The sequence below is a fragment of the Gambusia affinis genome, linkage group LG03, assembly GCF_019740435.1.
Source record: "Gambusia affinis linkage group LG03, SWU_Gaff_1.0, whole genome shotgun sequence".
In the NCBI taxonomy this organism is placed as follows: domain Eukaryota; kingdom Metazoa; phylum Chordata; class Actinopteri; order Cyprinodontiformes; family Poeciliidae; genus Gambusia; species Gambusia affinis.
Genome location: NC_057870.1, coordinates 5102521 through 5121825, shown reverse-complemented (window position 1 = coordinate 5121825; position 19305 = coordinate 5102521). Strand labels below are relative to the sequence as shown.

At 37.1% G+C, this 19305-nt stretch overlaps 1 protein-coding gene across 1 annotated transcript; it reads left to right on the top strand.

Annotated features, from left to right (window-relative positions):
- Nucleotides 1-8222: 8222 nt before the first annotated feature.
- On the top strand, nt 8223-18635 carry figla (folliculogenesis specific bHLH transcription factor). Its single transcript, XM_044112446.1, has 6 exons — nt 8223-8530; nt 11551-11697; nt 11805-11894; nt 13501-13650; nt 17482-17546; nt 18462-18635. Exons 1-5 carry the CDS (start codon nt 8345-8347, stop codon nt 17494-17496), a joined length of 588 nt encoding a protein of 195 aa, XP_043968381.1. The 5' UTR covers nt 8223-8344; the 3' UTR covers nt 17497-17546; nt 18462-18635.
- Nucleotides 18636-19305: the final 670 nt, after the last annotated feature.

The window sequence follows — 19305 nt, the reverse complement described above, 5'->3', positions numbered from 1 at the left end:
CATTCAAAAGTAAAAGCGCCGATTGGCTGTTAAAGAGGAGCGACGTGTTCTGTGGTACGTGAGACAGAGGCTGCTAATAACGGCATCTTCACCTCAAATCACCTTTATGTTTACATCCGTAATATTTCGAACCATCACCTGAGACATTGGTTTTCAGCATTTTTAAAATAAATAGCACCTGGAATAATCATTATTATGATTAGCTCTTTTAATATTTCAGTAAGCTATGACAGTAATATCTTTTTGTTGTTTTTGTTATAAAAATAACAATAACTGATTGTCACTATGTGTTAGGTTCAAGGATGTTTATTTGTATGTTTAATTTATACTCAGCGGCTCACATTTGTACAAAAAAGAAGGAAGTCCCAATAGATTTCTCACCAACCCAGCCTCAAAATCAAATATGGCTGCTGCACATCTGAAATGCTGTGCAGCAGGCTCCTGCAGAATTCCCACTTCCCCTTCCGAGTCTCAAAAATCAACTGGAACGTCCTCCGAAGTGGGACCTCCCTCTGGAAAGTAGGAGTAACTCTGAAAACCCCGTTATGATTTGTAAGGCAGACTTTGTGTTTCAATATGGCTGCTCCTTGCATCAACAGTAGGGAGCTGCGGTGGGAATGTTTATCAGACATTCTTGTAAGAGAGTGTCTAAAAGTAAGGTTACATGTACCTGCAACATTAAATAGAACAAATTAAGAGTGGAGTTTGCATATGGAAAGTAAACCATAAAATGATGTTTATAAGATGTACTGTGAACAACGGCTACTTGGGCGTCGCCATCTGGAAAAACAGACTTCTCCAAGTTAACTGGAATCAGGCCTGACATCAAACCCAGCTCCGAGTTCCAACTACTGAGGCAACTGGAACACAGCATATGAGTGGACGTATTAAACTGTTAGGTTTGCCTTTTTATTGGGTTGCGCCCCTGTTAAATCAGCTTTAACACAACACAACTATACAACTACTGCTAACAATATCTGTTACTGTTTTGCTGCAACATTTTTAAGCCAAGAAAGCCAAGAAATACACTGTTACAGACTTGTTTAGGTAATTATACTTAGCTTGGCTAAGCTAGTTTTCCAGCTTGCTACTGGAACATGGTTATGTGGAATACAATGTCATTCCCACATCAGAGATTTTCCAACAGAGCTAAATGAAACAACATGAACAGGCCACCAGGACTTGATGTTTTCATAGTCATTCTCATCAGAAACTAATTGTCCATCCACCCATTTTATACACCAAAAATGGATGCTGGACTAATGGACCTGGGGTGATTGCAGGTGTGAGTGGAGAGAGCAGAAAGCAAACTGAGGCGAAGGAGACAGAGAGACACAGAGAGGGAGAGAAATTTCAACTATTTCTTTGTTCTTCAAAGATACATCAGTCTTGCACAGCAGAAACAGACTAAAGCTGTTGGAAGAGTAAAATTCTGGCCTGATGAGTAAGAATATAAGGGATCAGACCAGAGAGCCAATAGGAATCCAAGAACAAATGTCTATTGTCATATCAGTCGATGTCAAAAGAAAACAGCCACTGACAGGTCACTCACATATACCAGGATTTGCTACAAATCATTTTAATAACTAAAACAAATTACGTAGTTAAATAGTTAAATAAGATTTAATTGAATCTCCTGTTACTGAACATGAGTTTGACAAAAGCTTTGTGACAATATTGCATTTACAATTTTTTAAGTGTCTATCTGAGTGACAAGGCTGCTACAGTTTCAACAGCAGATGTTACTAGTGAGAAATGAATGAACCTTTGGGCAAAGCAATGGGCTGGGAAGCTTCATTGCTTCACGAGGCTTCAAAAATGCTATTTTTCAATTGCAATGCAATATTCTAAACTTAAATTTTAGGTTTTCAGTCACTGAAATCAGAAATGAATCAAACATCAAGGTGTGCAATTAATATGTTTCGCTTATTGAAGTTACTGAAATAAATGGACTTGTCAATAACATTCCAATTTATTGAATTGATCACATAACATCTGAAAGGAAAAAAACCCTTAGCTTTTAAATGTCTTCAAGTACTTTATTAATCCTTGAAATTACATTATTTTGTTGCGAAAGAAACCCATAGAAAACAACAGAGTTGTAGAGGACTTTTTTTTCTGGGATTACCTTGGCACCGGCAAGCTTTCTAGTTTCAATAGTTAATAATAATCAAATATATTAAATCAAATGGCACTATGTTGTTTTGAAGCTTATTCTAAAGTTGAATCCTTTTTTCCATCAGAGTTGCTCTGGATTTTTGCAGATAACTTCATTGCCACATTGCAAACACTTTTTATATAAGAGTCACCTTAAGAAGAGAGCCAGAGCTCTAATTCCCAATGCTATACCTCTATTTTCCGGGAGAGGCAATTTATCTGAACACACAAGCCACTAAATAGCACAATTCAGTGCAGCTAGGTTACTGATAAAAGACAGATTTTTACAGGGCTGTATATACACATTACAATTCACCGTCCTTTCTGTCTAGACACTTTCAACAGACACATAGCAGCGTGACATCACATGAGCAAGATTCCCACCCCATGTTGGAAGGCAAAAAGCTGCTCGCCGACGACGACTACTACTGGCTTTAGCTATCAAGTTGTCAACATAACGCACTAAATCTGAATTGTACAATTTAAATGAACAATGCTTTGCTAAATGTCAACATGACAACAGCTAGATAACAAGGCCAGGAAAAATTTCAATTAAAAAGAATAGCGAGAGGGAAGTAGGTGAGCTATGCTAGCTTGACTTTGACACCCTCAACATGTCAATATAATATCAGTATGTTTCAGTTCGGTTAAAAATAATAATAATGGCACCCATTATTATTATTGGTTCTGTAAATGTTCTGTAGAGCAGATGTTTGATAATCTACTATCACTGTGGTAGATTAGTGAGTGATACCACAGCCATCACTTATTAATAATTGCATTAATAATTGTAAACATCAAGCATTAAAACATGAAACTGTAACAGACTAAATGTTCTGTTCTTTTAAATATGACAGAATGTGACAAATTCAAAGGGCAGTGCCTTTTTTACAGGTGCTGTACATTCATTTTGTTTCAGTGAAAACATGGATTCCACCTTCAGGCCACAGATGTACTCCGCTTTATTGAACTGGATTCACTACAATCTGTATTTGCATTATTCTTACCAAAATAGTATTCAAGTTATATTGAACTACGAGGGCCTCTATTGTGGATGAGTATGGGCCGAATGGTACTGCACTCCCGTCGAACACAAGTGTCTCCATTTTTTATTCTTATTCAAGAGTTATATGGACTACAACACTAGACACATCATTTAAAAATGAACCGGCAGTCTGGATGGGGAAGAAAAAGCCAACCAGAAAGTCTCTGGCTGGTTGATGCTGACCATGAAATCTGCTTTGTTTTATTTCAGAGTGGCTTTGGATTTTTCTGTTTTCTTTTCTCTATTAAGTACAATTTATCTGAGAAAAAGAAACTGCTATGAACCTTTCATTTGTTTTCTCTTTTGATCATTTTTTTTATTGCTGTTTTCTTGTATCAAGGTTATTCCTCGTGTCAGTCTAGTTGTTCTTGTTTGTGTTTTGGATTTGCATTGTTATATTATTATTTCTCATTCAGATTTCTTTTCCCTTTATTCTGTTTTTTGTTCCATGTTTCTCCCCTTCCCAGCTGTTAAACGTCTCCTCATTTGCGCCTACCTTCTCCTTTCCCCAGCCGCATCTGCTCATCTGGCCCCTTTCTCGTTTTCACTCCCACCTCAGTATAATTAAATGGCAGTGTTGTGTACTAATAAACTTATTTGAGCTTCACATCTTGTTATTATATCGTATCTGGATCAAAAACATACCTGGAGTGCTGCCTTGATTCTTTCATGCATGCTGTTAGAGAAACGCTGGATCTCCCGTGGCAGTTTCCAAGCCGAGCTCCGCCATGGCTCCTTCAGACTAGCCAGCAACAATTAGCAAACACCTGGTGGAGCTGCATATCAGCTGAGCTGACAAGCTCCGTCTCAGGAAAAAGCTGGTACAAATGTTGTTAAAGGGTTAGTAGAGGAGTAATGTTGTGATGACGTCCCGAAGGCGGAGTTTCAGAAAGAGCAGGAGCTTGTTAAAGAGACAGAGGCCCAATTTTAAGGCGTTAATTAGAAAGTCAATTTTCTTTTAAGTCTTTGATACATACAACATTTTTATAACAACTGAATGCTACATAATTACTTGGTTGTGCTATAAAACCAAGTAAATGTGGATGGAAAATGCATAACAGATGATACTTTATCCCACTGTTCTCTTCTGACTCCTTCTGCTGAAGTCTGTTTATTTCCATGTCCGTCTGTTATCCTGTAGTGTTTTCCATTGTAATTTATATTTTGCTTCAAGGTTACCCTTCACAACAGAAACAGTTTCTCTCCTTTTCACTTTCTGCTTTACTTAAGGTGTTCATCGACCGTTATCATCCATAATCACTCCTGTGATTATGCGATTATCGAAGTCTATAATTGCTTATTTCTTCAAATAATTACAAAAAAACGTGACTGTACATAAAGCATAGACACAGTCAGATCATTATTGTCCATGAAAGAGGATTTTGCTCCAGCTGAAGTGATTGGCCTAAAACGACCTGCTCCACTTGTACGATAGCCTTCATCTTGAGCCTTCATTATGGTTAAATACATAAGCATTCCTCCATGGATTCCATCAACGCAAAGACTTAAGCATAATGAATAAATCAATATTTCAAAATCGTTTGAATCTATAAGCTCAGTAGCCATCAGAGCAGTTTATGGCAGACTATGATCTCATGAACCAAGAGGAATGTGGCTGTACGAATGTGCATAACAATCCCACTATGTTTCACCTAAAATTGACACACTCTATTAGAATGGTATTGAAATTCTTTCTCATGTCTCAACAAATAAATGCTCTGCTGATATTTACTGTTTACTTGTCTTATTTGCCATTCAAAGCACTTTCACATCACAAATCCCATTCAGAAGAGTGCACAGATTGATAAATAATAAATCACTCTGTGTCACCTTCAGCCTTCTTTCCAGGAATTCTTTGAAACTGTTGTGTGTAAAAACTTTCACCTACTTGCACATTACAGAAGTCCGCAGTAAAGTTAATTTCTTTCACTGGTGAAACTTATAAAAGAGAGGATTTAATAAGTAGCTAGAGAGAAAATTAAATGGCACATATAATCAAATGCAAAGGAAAAGCACATTTAAATAAAATAATGCTTTCCTCTGCTTTTTAAAATGGGTCCAGACTCTCAAAGTCAACGTGCAGCAGTGTGGAAAGAGTAATCCCTGGAGCTTTTTACCTAGTCCTAGGAACCTGGAGTAGATTTTAGTTTGAGGACCTGTGAGCTCGAGGTGGAGGACAAGGCTTTAATAATTTAGAGATATACAAAGGAGCTTGACCATGCATGCCATGTCTGCCTGAGGTGTGTGTGTGTGTGTGTGTGTGTGTGTGTGTGTGTGTGTGTGTGTGTGTGTGTGTGTGTGTGTGTGTGCGGCTGTGTGAGTGTGTGTCTGTGTGTTGTCCTCTCTCTTGTAGAAAAAGCTGACTGACTCCACTGGCTGCTTATCTGAGCTCATCAAAAGCTGCTATAAGGGAGAGGCAGAGAACCCGGATGATTTCTATCCATGCTGTCGTGTTAAACTGGCTCCTGTTGTGATTCTCTTTATCACATATAGTTACTGACCTCTGGAGCCTGTTTTGTTTTGCTTCGGAAGCATTTGCTTTGCTTCATCCTTGGTTAGGTTTCCATGTCTGGTACTTAGCTCTTCTTCTACATCCTGGATTCCCTTGATCTCCACGCTTCTACCTCCTAACTTCTACCAGGACAAAGTCAGCCTACACCTTTAAAGTCCTAGCCTGGCAATAACCGACATCTGGTTCTACGCTTTGCTTCGTACAGAAGGTCTGAACTCTCAGCTATTGAGAAACAATTCCTTCCGTCTACGCATGGACCCTGTTGAGGTTTTAAAATCTTACTCAATCACTAATGTTAGGCCATGATGTATTTAATGCGCCAGTTTGACTGGAAATTGCCTGTGCTGTTAACAAGCGTTCTCCACAACGCAAAGAGAATTGCTGAGCAAGGCAACTGTTAATGTTACTTCAATGTTTGGAAGTGTGGCCAACATGGACAGAACGACTCCGTTCACTTCCTCTGCTGTCTACAATCCTAAAAAGTGCAGAACATCATCATCGTTCACCACTTCTCCTGTTGGCTGAAATTCACCCAGAGGAATCCAAGTCAATGGGAGAAAGCCCAGACTGATCTGTAAAGCAACATTTGAATTGCGTAGGAAGGTGATGACCAAAATCAAAGTAAGAACCAGTTGTTTATCTTTTCCTTTTTAAGCAATCAATTAATCCACTCCTCTTCCTATCAGTCCTCTGGAGAACCTCCTGCCAACAGTATGGTAGCAAATATTCTTAATAAAAAACCATCCAAGCAGTTTAGATGACTTGTTACTTACTGAACCGTTGATGTTTAGTAACAAAAGATGTTTCTGCACTTTAGAATAAACATGTTGTATTTATTGAGGTTCTTCTCTGTCTGATATTAAAATCCATCTTATCTATAAAAAACAAGTTCATTCTGACAAAGGAAAAAGAAAACCAAAAATCTGTACGAGGGGAAATATTTTGAACATATGATGGGGAAGAGGCTGGACACAAACTCTCAACTTCGGAGAAACTCTTTTCGCCTAGTTCTGTGGGATTTCAAGCAAAAACTGTTTAATCCTTCGAGCTTTGAAGGACCTTCCTTTATTCACCTCATTGAAAGGGTTTGAAGGCAAACACATTTCTGTTCCTGCTGAAGCGTTGGTTCACACTGGGTGCAAACATGGAACTCTGCCAAAGCAGATGGCAAGACGTTACAGTTACACACAACTGTGTAAATTAGGCTGCAAAAGCCTCGTTTTGTTATGGATTATCAAGGAGCCCCTGCTGTTGGACTGCTGAACCAGTGACTAGATCTTTTGATTCTACTGCTTAATACTTGAATCAAAAGATCAACTGCTTCTTTGCAGAAAAGCTGCAGAATTATATATATATTCAGATTCATGCATGCAGATCAATCCTCTTTTGGTAAAAAAAAAAAAAGAAAAAAGAATAAAAAGCAATTAAAGGGTTCAGTTAAAACATGAGAACATCTATGAAAAATATACAGACAAAAACATAAACCAAATCCTGTCACGACAAAAGTTGGGTGGTTTACGCAGTACTGGATCCAAAATATAACTCATTATTCTCATTCCGTTCAAATCACGGACAAGACACGGGCAGCCATTTAGATTTTCTGAATAAAACCGTTATTAGACTTCACTAAACGTGGTTCACAAGGTAAAATAAAATTAAACAATAATTTAGATGATGCTGCTTAGCATTAATATTAGCTGGTTATGTAAATGATGTTAGTTCACAATAAAGACTGTGTTTATTCAATAAGATAATATTAGACTTTTATCTGATTGGTAAAGGCAGTTAATGTTTAACGTTCATTATTTGACTAAAGAAATACTCCTTAAGTTATAGGAAGGGAATATTACACACAATGTCATATCAAAATATATGAACTTTAATAGTATAACTCAAACAATGGTTGCCATAATTTATTTGGCGTTGTAAAGTTGTTGGAGTTGATCATTTTTACATATAGAACTAAAGAGAAAAGAAAATTATTAAAATTTGTTTCAAGCCACAAATGTTACAGAACACTTTTGTGAAAGGACAACTTCAAAATTTTAATAAAATTTGTGAAAATGTGAAAATCATCATTGTTGATGAACCACCACTTTATGTCTTTTTATAGGTTATTAAACTAAGAAACAAAACTTTTACAAAAATATTATTTATACGGTGTCTTCTATGAGACGTTGACATTTGTGGAAAATAATTTAAGCAGAAAAGCACTTGGTTTCCAAATGTATTTGTGTTATTCTGTTGTGGAAATTTATGCATCCAAATCATTATTTTGCGTACTGTAGTGTGTCTCTTGGCCTGGACTCCCTGGAAAAAAGAGACTTTAAGGGGCTTCCTGGCTAAGAAAATAAAAAAGATGACTTTTGTATCAAACCATTCGCACATCTAGTATAATTAGTGGCGTTGTTGTTCAGTGCATCTTAAAATGGCAGAGGTGAGAACTCACCCGTCATTCAGGTAGGATCCGCTACAGTTGGCGCGTGCCTAATTAACACAACGGGAAGTCCAGGTGTGTTCCTCTGCTCTCCCGGATGTCAAACTCGGGGCATACTCACGTACGCCGACCGAAATAAAGGGAAAAGAGGACGTGTTGTGTTGTTTTTCTTAAGTGAACGAGAGTTGCTACAATGAAGGTTCCAGAACCAGAACTAATGAGTGATATTCTGAAGCGGCTCACCGGGGAGTCCGCTCTGCCCCTCTACTGCAGCATCGAGAAGTTCAAGCGAAGCAGAGACGGGCTGTACTACGTGGCCGAGGACTTCAGCGAAACCGTGAAGAAGAGAGAGCTAGTCAATGCCAAGGAGCGACTCAGGGTGGGTACTGCTAAACTAAACTGTGTGAATCTCGGTAGGAGAATTTTTTTAAGTTGAATTTAAAAAACAAAAAAACAGAAGTTTGATTATAACAAGTGTATTTCTTTCATAGACTTCCGACGACAATACAAAGTTCACTTTGTCAGAAAGCTTCAGTTAAAAACTATTTGTACTAAAGTCATGAACATATCGTGGCATTTCCTCCACAACTATGGGGAAGACTGCTGACTTTATTACTGGAATATTTTATGGAAAGAAGTAGTGGAAAGAAACCCACACAAGATTGTGTAGCAGAGGTAATCAAAACATTTTTGGACTTGGCGCTTCAGATTTGTTGAGCTGTGTCTCTGACTAGTAGACACATCAGAGAGAAACGTGAGTTGAGAATAATTTTATTTTAAATTATTTTAATAACCCAAGTGATGCTGGCTATTGCCTATAGGGTTGTCTCAAAAGTTTCTGAACTAAAGATTAAATTCTGCTAAATTTAAAATGCATTCTTTGCTGAAATTATTAAAAAGTAATATTTGCATAAATTAGAAGTACACCTAATGATTATGGATTAATCTAAAAATGTTCTGTTCGAAGTCTGAGACTAACAATGTAGTTTAAATCCAATGTAAGTGTAGTGGGAATTAAAATATTTTCACCAAAGTAACAAAAATTTTTTATATTGAAATATTTTTTTTAAAGCATGTCTGGAGCAAAAACCTTGTAACAAAAATATTTGAAATGTGAACAGATTTACAGTATGACATGAAATCTCAACCAAAAGTATGTCGAAGGAAATAAAATCCAAGACATTTAACAAATTAAACGAAACCATGTTACATTCATAACTCTTCATACACTCTTTTTGGAACAATACTTAAACAGGTCTTAATGATAAAACTGTTTTTTTTTTTGTTTTTTTTTTTTAGTTTATGCTAAAACTACAACATTGTTCAAAAATAGTATAAGTGCAGATGGCTTTTCATAACTAAACTACTCAAGCTAGTGCAAGACAATAACTTTTCAAACCCAGTTAAACATTGGAGTGGAGGAATGTCAGCATTTCTACGTGCTCTGCTCTCAGAGTTGTTGGGAGTATTTTTGGCCCCTGCAGCTGAAAAGAGGCTCTCGGATGTTTCAGGGATTGATGGATGGATGATTTGGCAGGTACAGAGATGGTGGGGAACCTGGCTCCTTGTTGTTTTCACCACTGGAACCGGCTCTCATCTGCAGCAGTAGCAATCATTGTTCTCTAGAATACATGAGTCTCTTATTCCTCGCCATGTCACTGTCCTCATCATCGTCTTCTTCGTTGCTCTTTGTGCTCCTGAGCCTGAAACTAACAATGCGTCTGGCACAGACCTTTTCTTTTGTAAAAACCTGAGTCATTTTGGTCGACAACAAGCTGACCTGTCCACATCTTTCTCTTTCTGATTTGAAGTGCAGTAGCCTGACCTTTGACTTGTACTTTCAGGATGTCTTCTGGTAAAAGAAGTTTTAGCTTGTGGATTTAAGGGCAACAGTAATGAAATTTGGTCTCATTCTGCATCTTGAAACAAACACGTGTGGTACAGATGTTTAAAAACAGTTGACAATCTGAGGAAGGTTTTTCCACAGACTTCTAGAGACCTTTTGTCCCAGTTGAGGTGAAGCAGAGGATGTGACGTAAGCCTCTCCCCTCAGAGAGACGGCAGCTTTCTTAAAGGGATTGACAACTAGAGTCGACTGGTCAACCTTTAGATCCAGGTAGTTGTTTTCCTCATGGTGTGACTTCTTCTCTGCAGCTTTTTCAACTCAGCCAGCAATCTTTTCTGCTGTGTTGCTCCTCCAGCAGCCTTGTAGTTAAATTGTATGAAATAAGTTAATTAACAAAGTGACAGGTTGCCCCCCCAGTTCGAATGCAACCATTTGTCCAGGCATCTGTGGTGAGTGATTTTTAATACATTGTTGAGATTGTTTTTCACCCTGTCAAGAGTTGCCTCATATTTCTAATCCATTAAATCTGTAAAGTAGTGTCTTGCAGGAAATGTGTATCCTTGGTGAAAAGTGTTTTTCATTCCATGAAAGCCTTCACCACAACAGAAAGAGGTTGGATGTCTTTTATGATCATCTGCAGAGTGCTACCCCAGCGCTCAGCTGACATCTTGAAGGAGTGCGGACTTTAAGACTTGCAGAAGTGAAACATGCTGCTTTGACTGAAGGGCGGGGAAGAGAAATATAAAACACAAGAATAACATTTGAACACTTTAAAATTAATATTTTACTTGTCAATACAGACAAGAGATATGAACTATAAATATCTATCCTTTTTTTACTTGGACACAGTAAATGCCACCTGTCATTATGTCTCAGAACTTTACATGAACTCAAAATTATACCAACTCCTAACAACGTCTCAGTAGTGATCATGAGTCTTGATCAACATCTGCAACATCTGTAAATTTTGGTACTTTTGCTTTGAACAAGTGAATACAATTATGACAAATTACTAAATATCAGGCACAATTTTACATTCCTGCACATGAATCACAGCTGGTTTAGAGACAAATAAATCTGACCAACCTTAATCTTTTGGATTGATCTGTCCAAAATTGTATCCTAGTCAACCATTAATGTGTTTATGTGTAAATTGGTACAGATTTTAATAAAAGTATATTGTCTGCGATGGACTGGAGATCAGCACCAGCAATTCTTCCAAGCCCAGTGGGTGTAAGAAAATGGATGGATGGATGAATATTCTATCGTCATTCCACAGTTTAAAAGTTCCTTTTACATCCATAATGAATGCATGTAAACCTCTGAAAAGCATATTATTGGATTGTCTTTGTGAGACTTAAAAAAAACATAAGCATTAAACTTAAAGCAGTTAAATTTGATCAGTTCTGTCCTATTTAAAGTGACATGCCCTGTAGCTATTTTTAAGTTATGAAACGGGAAAATGTTGCTGCTTCTCACCCAGCAGAAATATTCAGAGTTGCTATTATTCTTGCCCTGCTACTTTTTGTCATGTCCCCTTTGTTTCCATGCAGATCAGGAACCTGAATGCCATGTTCTCCCGTTTGAAGCGCATGGTTCCCCTAATGCGGCCCGACCGCAAGCCGAGCAAAGTGGACACCCTCAAAGCCGCCACCGAATACATCCGGCTGCTGCTTGCCGTTTTGCGCGATACTGAAAATGTGGGTATTTGATTCACAGATTTAATATAAGACACATCTATTGTCTCCAAGGACAGTACTGTGATTGGTTTGGAAACGGTTTGTCTTTTCTTTCTTTTTCTTCCTAGAATGATGGCATGGGGACTGATTTCCTAAAGAATGCAATCACTTACAGTCAGACTGAAGGCCTGGGCAGTGACTTATGGAGAATGGATGATGTGAGTGTTTTGTTTTTATTTTGCACTCCTACCACTTAGTTTGAACTCGGCTTGAACCTTAAAACTGCAAACCATCTGTAGCTGATTGTTACTGCAATAATTGCCTTGTTATAGAGGGAGAAAGAAAAATGAAATGATAAATACTTTATTAAAACACCTCAGGACTCTGCTGCAAATAAATATGTACCCTGAGACTCTAATGTTAAAACCTTAACCTATGCATCTTTGACATTTTGAACTATGAAAAGGTAAAAAAATACCTCAGTTTTTAAAAACAAAATTATAATAATATTGAGACAAATTGTTCTGTGTTGCAAAGTACATGTTAAACTCACAATAAGACCTCATGTTGCCAGGAAATGGACATCAGTTTTGTATTCAGACACTCAACTACTCCACCCAAAACCTGAGACTTTGGAGAGAAAGAACTAGCGGCCATTTGGGATTTCTTTACGAGGTTTTGAGAAGTCTGAGGCTGAAATAAAAATAAAAAAACAATCTCAGGGTATCCAGCAGACCTTATTAACGGTGGATGGGCTTTACTACCACTGGTGAATCTGCTAAAATTTCCCGGGGCTGTAAAATAATTGTGAGGGAAGTTAAAATGCAGTTCTTCATGCGATACCGTTGCATTGTGACACTCTGGTGTAGCTTCACAAAGCTATTCATAGCTGCAGCTTTCACTACTACAAGTTTTATAAAGCATTTGATGTAAAGCCAAGCTGAGTGGACATTATCTTTCTAACAGAGTTTTCAAATCCCCAGTCAACTTAATGCACACTCATCAGGTTGCTGCTTCATTGACCAGCCAAGGTGACAGGAAGTGACCCTCAGCTTCACTGATGTAATGAGGGACTGATATGAGGCTTGATTTCATCTGCAGGGAATAGCTTTCTACTAACTATACTATCTATTCATTTTTATGTTTTGACATCTACCTCTTCTTTCGTGTCATTAATTACGAAAGAAGAGATTAATGACCCAAGCAGTACAAGTAATAGCATTTACTTGTACTGCTGTGTTTCCCTTCAAATGTTTAGAGTGGAGCTGTTTCACTTCCTGTCTTTCTGTCAAAATTTACCTCTCATCTGGCAAAAACACACACACACACACACACACACACACACACACACACACACACACAAACTTAACTGTAATAATTCTTTTTCATTGGCTTTACTTTGTCTTTAATGTTTTATCTCTAATTCACTTATACGTAAGCTTTTGTTTTTTTTTTTCTGTGGCATTTTATTTTAGCTGTCCATTTTTTTTATTTGCTTAGGAGTTTTGCGTGTGATTGTTGGATGGTTTACAAAATGTTTGTTCTGCAGCTTCTGTAAAATCAACTTGAGCTGCATTTTGTATGAAAAGCTCTCTCTAAAGTCTGTTTTTAATATTGATTGGATTGTCCACACCAAACTGACTGACGATGCATATTAGCAGACAAATAGGCTAGTCAAAGCCCAGATCCCAATCCCCATCAGATGCTGTGCTTGTCTTTAAAGGCAGACTTCCTATTGCTCCTAATTGAGAGACATTACCAACTTTTAAAGCAGAAAGAAGTCCTAACTTTAATGTTTTTGATTTGGGGTTTTCCCTCTAAAAGCTGCTGAACATAGACGATCACCTGGAAGACGGCTTCACTTTGCCTCCAGAACCGGCGCCAGAGGACGGTGAAATGCCCAGGCTGGTGTTGCAACACTGTGTGATGCCTGCATACCAGCTCATCATCCAAGTTGCTCCTGATCAAGCTCCGGTATCTACTCAGTTTTCTAAGTATTATTTTTCCTTATTTGTTGTATTCTGAACTGATAAACCAGAAGGTTCTACTTTTGGTAAAATTGAGTTAATTTCCTATTGCTTGTGAAATGTTTCACATTAAAAAGGGGGGGGGGGGGAAAGAGAAAGAAATAAAAAATATTGAGTCCTCTTCAACTTGTTAAAACTATACAACTAATTCAAAGTAATAGCCACAAATGTTAAAGCTGAATTATTTCCTGCATGTTTTAAATGAAAATAAGTTCATGTTACTTTTATTCATTCCTTGTGCTGCATTTATCCTCTGGGATAAAGTGATGTATGTTGGCATAATCACACCTGGTCAATTAGTGACATGACATGTCATGTCTTCTGAATAATCTTGGTTCTCATGTTGTCTAGTTCTATTAGGATTACCTCTACAATATGTGCTCTGTTTGCATAAAACATGGGTAGAGTTTCAATCTCTATTTCACATAATCAGTGTTTGTGTCATTTACTCTTGGATTATAAATGTCTCTGTGCTAAAGACTTATGTGGCTCACCCTAACAACTGTAATGTGTTGGTTCTTGGTGTTTTGGTGCAGTAGTCTCTGGAAATTATACTTTTTTCCCCTGAATCATAGAAGCTGCTTCCTCTCAGCATCAGAGTGCTGAAGAGGAAGGAGTTTATTTTCCCCAGATCAACTCGTTTAGGCAATCTGAAATGAAAGAGTTAAGAAATCTTCTGTAAAGCATTTTAGAAAAGAAAAAACTAATAAATATAAAATGCTATAATTGCATTACAAACCTGTAAAAGTTTTAAACTTTTTTTTTCCTCCTTTGTTTCCTCCTCTAAGGAGTGTTAGCTTTGATTTGGTCAAGTTTAAAAAAATTTTTAAAATCCCCAAAAAAATGTTGTGCTTACATGCACCAATAATGAGCTTGTCATGCACATTACTGGAGAAAACAAATGTGGGTTTTTACACACACAAAAAAATTGTCATTAAAATTTTAGTTAACAAATTTCAAAATTGAGACCAACAACAAATTTCAACTACGCTACTCGTAGTTGTACTAAAAATATCCAGTACGGTTCGACACACGTGCCAAATAGTGTTTTTCCTTTTTTTTTTTTTTTTTTTTTTAACCTTTCTTTGTATTTTAAGTCCGTTGTTTTTAACTAATATGCTGTCCGGTCTTCATTACTGCTAAGAAGTTAAGAGGACAAAAGTGTCCAGAATGACCTCAGTCTGTCCTCGTCATTCTTTGAGTTTCAGCAGTGGTTTGTGTCTGTTTTTCCTCTGCTGCAGAGAAAAAACTTAATACTTGGGGGTGGAAAAATATACAGTAAAGTTTGACTTGGGGAGAAATCGGTTTCTAAAGTGTAAAGCTCTTCATGGCCACTTCCTCCTTCAGGTCATCCACCTCTCCGTATCGTCCGCACGCCTTAGCGCCATGGGGAGCAAAACTTTCCCAAGACTGGAGTTTACTCCCACCACATAATAAAGACTGATTCAGAGTCAAAAACTACCTGTTTAAAATGTTACACTGTATGTAATTGTTCAGTTTTATTCAGTGTAATTTTAATTATTTGCTTTGTTTATATGAGGCTTTAAATGTATTATTTAAAGTTTAACAGACAGGAAACTGAGCTTCTAGATCAGTAATAAAACAATATCAGCATATTTGGTTTTTTAGATCTCTGTGTAAGTAAAACTAAAATTTTTTTTTAGTCTTATTCTGAAAGAAAAGACATTTGAGGCAGAGAAGTTAAAAACTTAAGCCACATTTACACTACAGTGAAAAGTTTAGCTCACTTTTTTTTCTTTGTTGTTTAAGTCAACCAACACAAATCTGTTTTTGTCACTCAAGTTGGTTTCAGTCCATCTTCATGCGTTTCCTTAAATCTGACACAAATCACATCCCTTTTTTGGTAGCTTTATTTCAATAAAGCTGCCGTTTCATCTTATCATACAAGTTAGTTAGTTTTGTGTTGTACCTCAATGTCCACATGGACGCAGCACACATGGCATACCCAGATAATGAGTATAGTCATAGTTTTATTGGCTCAGAGTGAACAACAACCCATGTGTTAAAACACATGTTGAATCTGTGTTTACATATTTACTTTTGCAAACACAATGCACTGCGTGTTTAATGGCGATTGCATTTAAATTAATACATAAACAAATTCACACGTTACTACTTGACCCAAAGAGATTAGTTTATTTAGTGATGTCCAAGTTTCTAAGTACAGACTTGAATATGTCTGGTAAAAATTGTTCTTTTAAAGCTGCAGTATGTAATTTTTTTTCAAAAATGTTTTAGCCATGTTTGTTAAAACTGCCACTATGCTGTGATGGTATAATGTAAGACGGATAATCTGTGAAAAGATCCAACTCCTCCCCATGTTCCTGCAGAAATGTCCTGTTCTCCAGTCAAAAATAACCAGTCAGGGCCAGGAGAAGGGTCTTAGTGCTGCTAAATGTGCTAATGGAAGAGAAACAACTTACCGTTCCAGGAAAACCATTTATTTTCCATCATATGTGACCATGCTAGCTAGCCATAGCATTCGTTGCAGGCTCTGTTGTGGGGAACTTGTTGTAGGAGAGCAGAGAGCAAAGGAGAGGGTGTGAGCAGCATGTACACATGCAGGATTGACTGTGCCTAGACCCTCCTCCTGACTGTGATTGGTTGTTTTTGACAGTTGTCTGCCAATGACAGTAGGAGCACTAGGGGCGGCAAATTATAACATGGTGACGGTTTTAACAAATATATAAAACATATTTTTTATTTATTAAAATAAAAGTTACATACTTTTATGCATTAAACTTGTCAAACACAGCAATCCTAAACTCATAGCTTCCATCTGTACATGTCTCTGCTGTTTCTCACTTGGAATATAAGGTTGGTTTAGTCGTCAACACCTAATTTTCACCTTAAAAGGCTGCATTTTTCTTGTTCAGCAGGTCTAACAGATCACTGCGGATGTAAGGCTTGTTGTTCAGGAAGCATATCACATTGTCTGACAGACGAATCTTGACGAAAAATTAGATAAGTTTGATAAGGGATCCTGTGGGCATTTTGTGTTTCTTTAGTTTTCTTCCAATAACACAGTTACACCACTAGAGTTTGTCAAACTACAAAAGCAATTCAAGAATGTTTGTGAAACTGTCTAATTTTTCAGTTTGTCACAAAGGTTTCTGACAACAAATTGAATAAATTTCTAATTTAGTATTAATCAAAAATAATCTAAACACAACCATGTGAAAACAAAAAAAAAACGCAAAAAAAACAAAACGCTGCATCTTCCAAACAAAGACATGCAGCCTTGGTTTACAATTTTCCAGAGATGAACTCTGCCAACAATGGGCAATCACACACGTTTGATTCCAAAAGTGATCTGGTGGAAATGCGTTACAATTATGACTGGCAATCAGCACAAAGCGTTTGATTGTCAGACATCTGGAAAACAGTCGCACTATCTTCACAAGTGCCTCATCGTCTGATTGGATAATTTAAGGTGAAGAGGTTTGAATCAAACCATGATTTATTATTTTTTATATAATTTTTCCCCCACAGAAGTCACACTTATACCACTGTTTTGTTAACAGAACTGATCTTGCACCCAGATTTTTAGCTTTTAATGCAAGTTTGGTTTGGTTTCACCAGAGACAACAAAATGGAACATCGACATTAGAGCCTTGATCCAGATGAGGATATCTGAAAAGATTTGTTTCTGCTTCAAATATTAATTATTGAAAGTGATTATTTGGTTTTCTTTGTGTGCTATCTTTTAAGAAATGTGTTAACTTTGTCTTTTTTTTCTGTCTGCTTCCTTTTACAGACGTCTCAGCCTTGATGGGCGCTTTGATCGGATTGGTTGAACCAGTGTAAAAAAACTTCTGCCAGGTTGGAAATATCTATTTTTAATATATATGCCATTATCCTACAAGTCTCATTTGTATATAGATTTGAACTTGATCAATAGTGAATGAAATTCCAAATTTGAGTTTATAAAAACATTTTGAAATTGTAAAATATGTGAAAGCCCACACTTTTAAGCAATTTTTTTCAATCTGTTGTTTAATTTTTACTGCTAAATCAGAACCTCTTATAAAAGAGGAGAATTATTATAAAGTGCTCTTATAAAAATAGTGACTTAAACAAAACTTTTTGGGGATTTTTGGCATTTGTTTAAACATTAAGAAAAAAGCAGTTTACTCTAGATCTAGCGCAGACTCTTACCCTTATATGTGGTCAAAAAGTTATTGGATAAACAAACTTCTTCCACTTTTCTTTTCCCTAGAAATCTGCATGTTCTTTCCTAAAATATTAATACCAAAGTGAAGCTGTTTTTCTACTGAATTTAAATGCATTCCTCTGCTGCCCTCTTGTGGCGGTGAACTTTTACTGCTGCCGCAAACCAGCGTGAGCGGAATCGCAAATGACGTCACATTCTTTAATTATTTCTGATGATTCTTGTCTGATTAGAACTCGTATTCTAATTTATTAGTTCTCATATCCCTGTGTACATCACACTTAAATTATAATCACCTTTACTCAAATAAGACAATTGTTAGTTCTCATTTATAATGTTTACTTTTATTCAAGAAAGCATTAAAAATAAATATTTTATGATGTATGACTCGGTGTTGGGCCGGTCTTTTAAAATCCCTTTAAAATGTGGACATTTGTGATTGCTGCGTTTAACACTTTGCCGTTTTTATCAAAGCTTTCCTGGATTTGAAGAAAATAAACCTATTCTAAGGTAATCACTATAACTAAGCTGATTGGACAGAAAACTAATATCTCTGTTGTTTTCAGGAGCTGCTTTGAAGAAACCAAGGAGAAGAAACCTTTTTTTCCCCTTTGGTTTCATTTAATCCTTTTGTTCAAATCTAAATTTCATTGTAAATGTGACTGTTTTGTTTTCTATTTGAGCCCACTGGATGTAGAACGTTTACGTTGTAGTAAAGCTCAAGAAATATGTTGGTTGGACATCAATGTTTTACTTCATGGAAGAGCCATTTCTGTCAAGTTCATCCTGTTTCCAGTTACAATCTTTAAGGTCTCGCTCCACATGATAAGTTAAATTGAATGGACAGGGTTTGGAAAGCCAGGAACCTGTCTATATAAACAGAAACAAAGCATTAAATCAAATGAACTCTGCAGACTTATAAAGCAGAATTGTCTTGAGGCACAAATCTAGGAAAGGGGAACTTCCTGGAGATGGCCAGGGGGAGAAAAGTCTTTGTGAGCGAGATGGGCGCAAACCTGAACTCTGTGGGGAGAAGATCCTTCCAGAAGGACTAACATCTGTGCAGCAACTCGCCAATCAGACCTCTAGAGGGACCAGTCAAAGCCACTCCTTAGATACAGGCACATAGCTACCTGGCTAGCTTGGCAAAACACACCTGCATGGTTTTCTAGTCACACTGTCTTGCCTTCATCTGTTGATAATATGTCCAATATGAAATATGACAAAGAAATTTGACTTTATATTTTAATACCTCTGAATTGAGGTGTTTAAAAACTCCTGCTCTTTCTGAAATTCCACCTTCAGGAAGTTATTACAACATGGCTCCTCTATTAACCATTTATTGTTTTTACCAGCATTGCACTGAGAAGTGGCTCCTATAATGAGCTCAGCAGATGCTCAGGTCCACCA

What these genes read in the sequence shown, in the direction of transcription:
- figla (XM_044112446.1), top strand. Translation starts at nt 8,345, where the DNA reads ATGAAGGTTCCAGAACCAGAACTAATGAGTGATATTCTGAAGCGGCTC. An exon ending in ATGCCAAGGAGCGACTCAGG is followed by an intron (nt 8,531 to 11,550) that starts GTGGGTACTGCT and finishes GTTTCCATGCAG; the next exon opens with ATCAGGAACCTGAATGCCAT. An exon ending in TTTTGCGCGATACTGAAAAT is followed by an intron (nt 11,698 to 11,804) that starts GTGGGTATTTGA and finishes TTTTCTTCCTAG; the next exon opens with AATGATGGCATGGGGACTGA.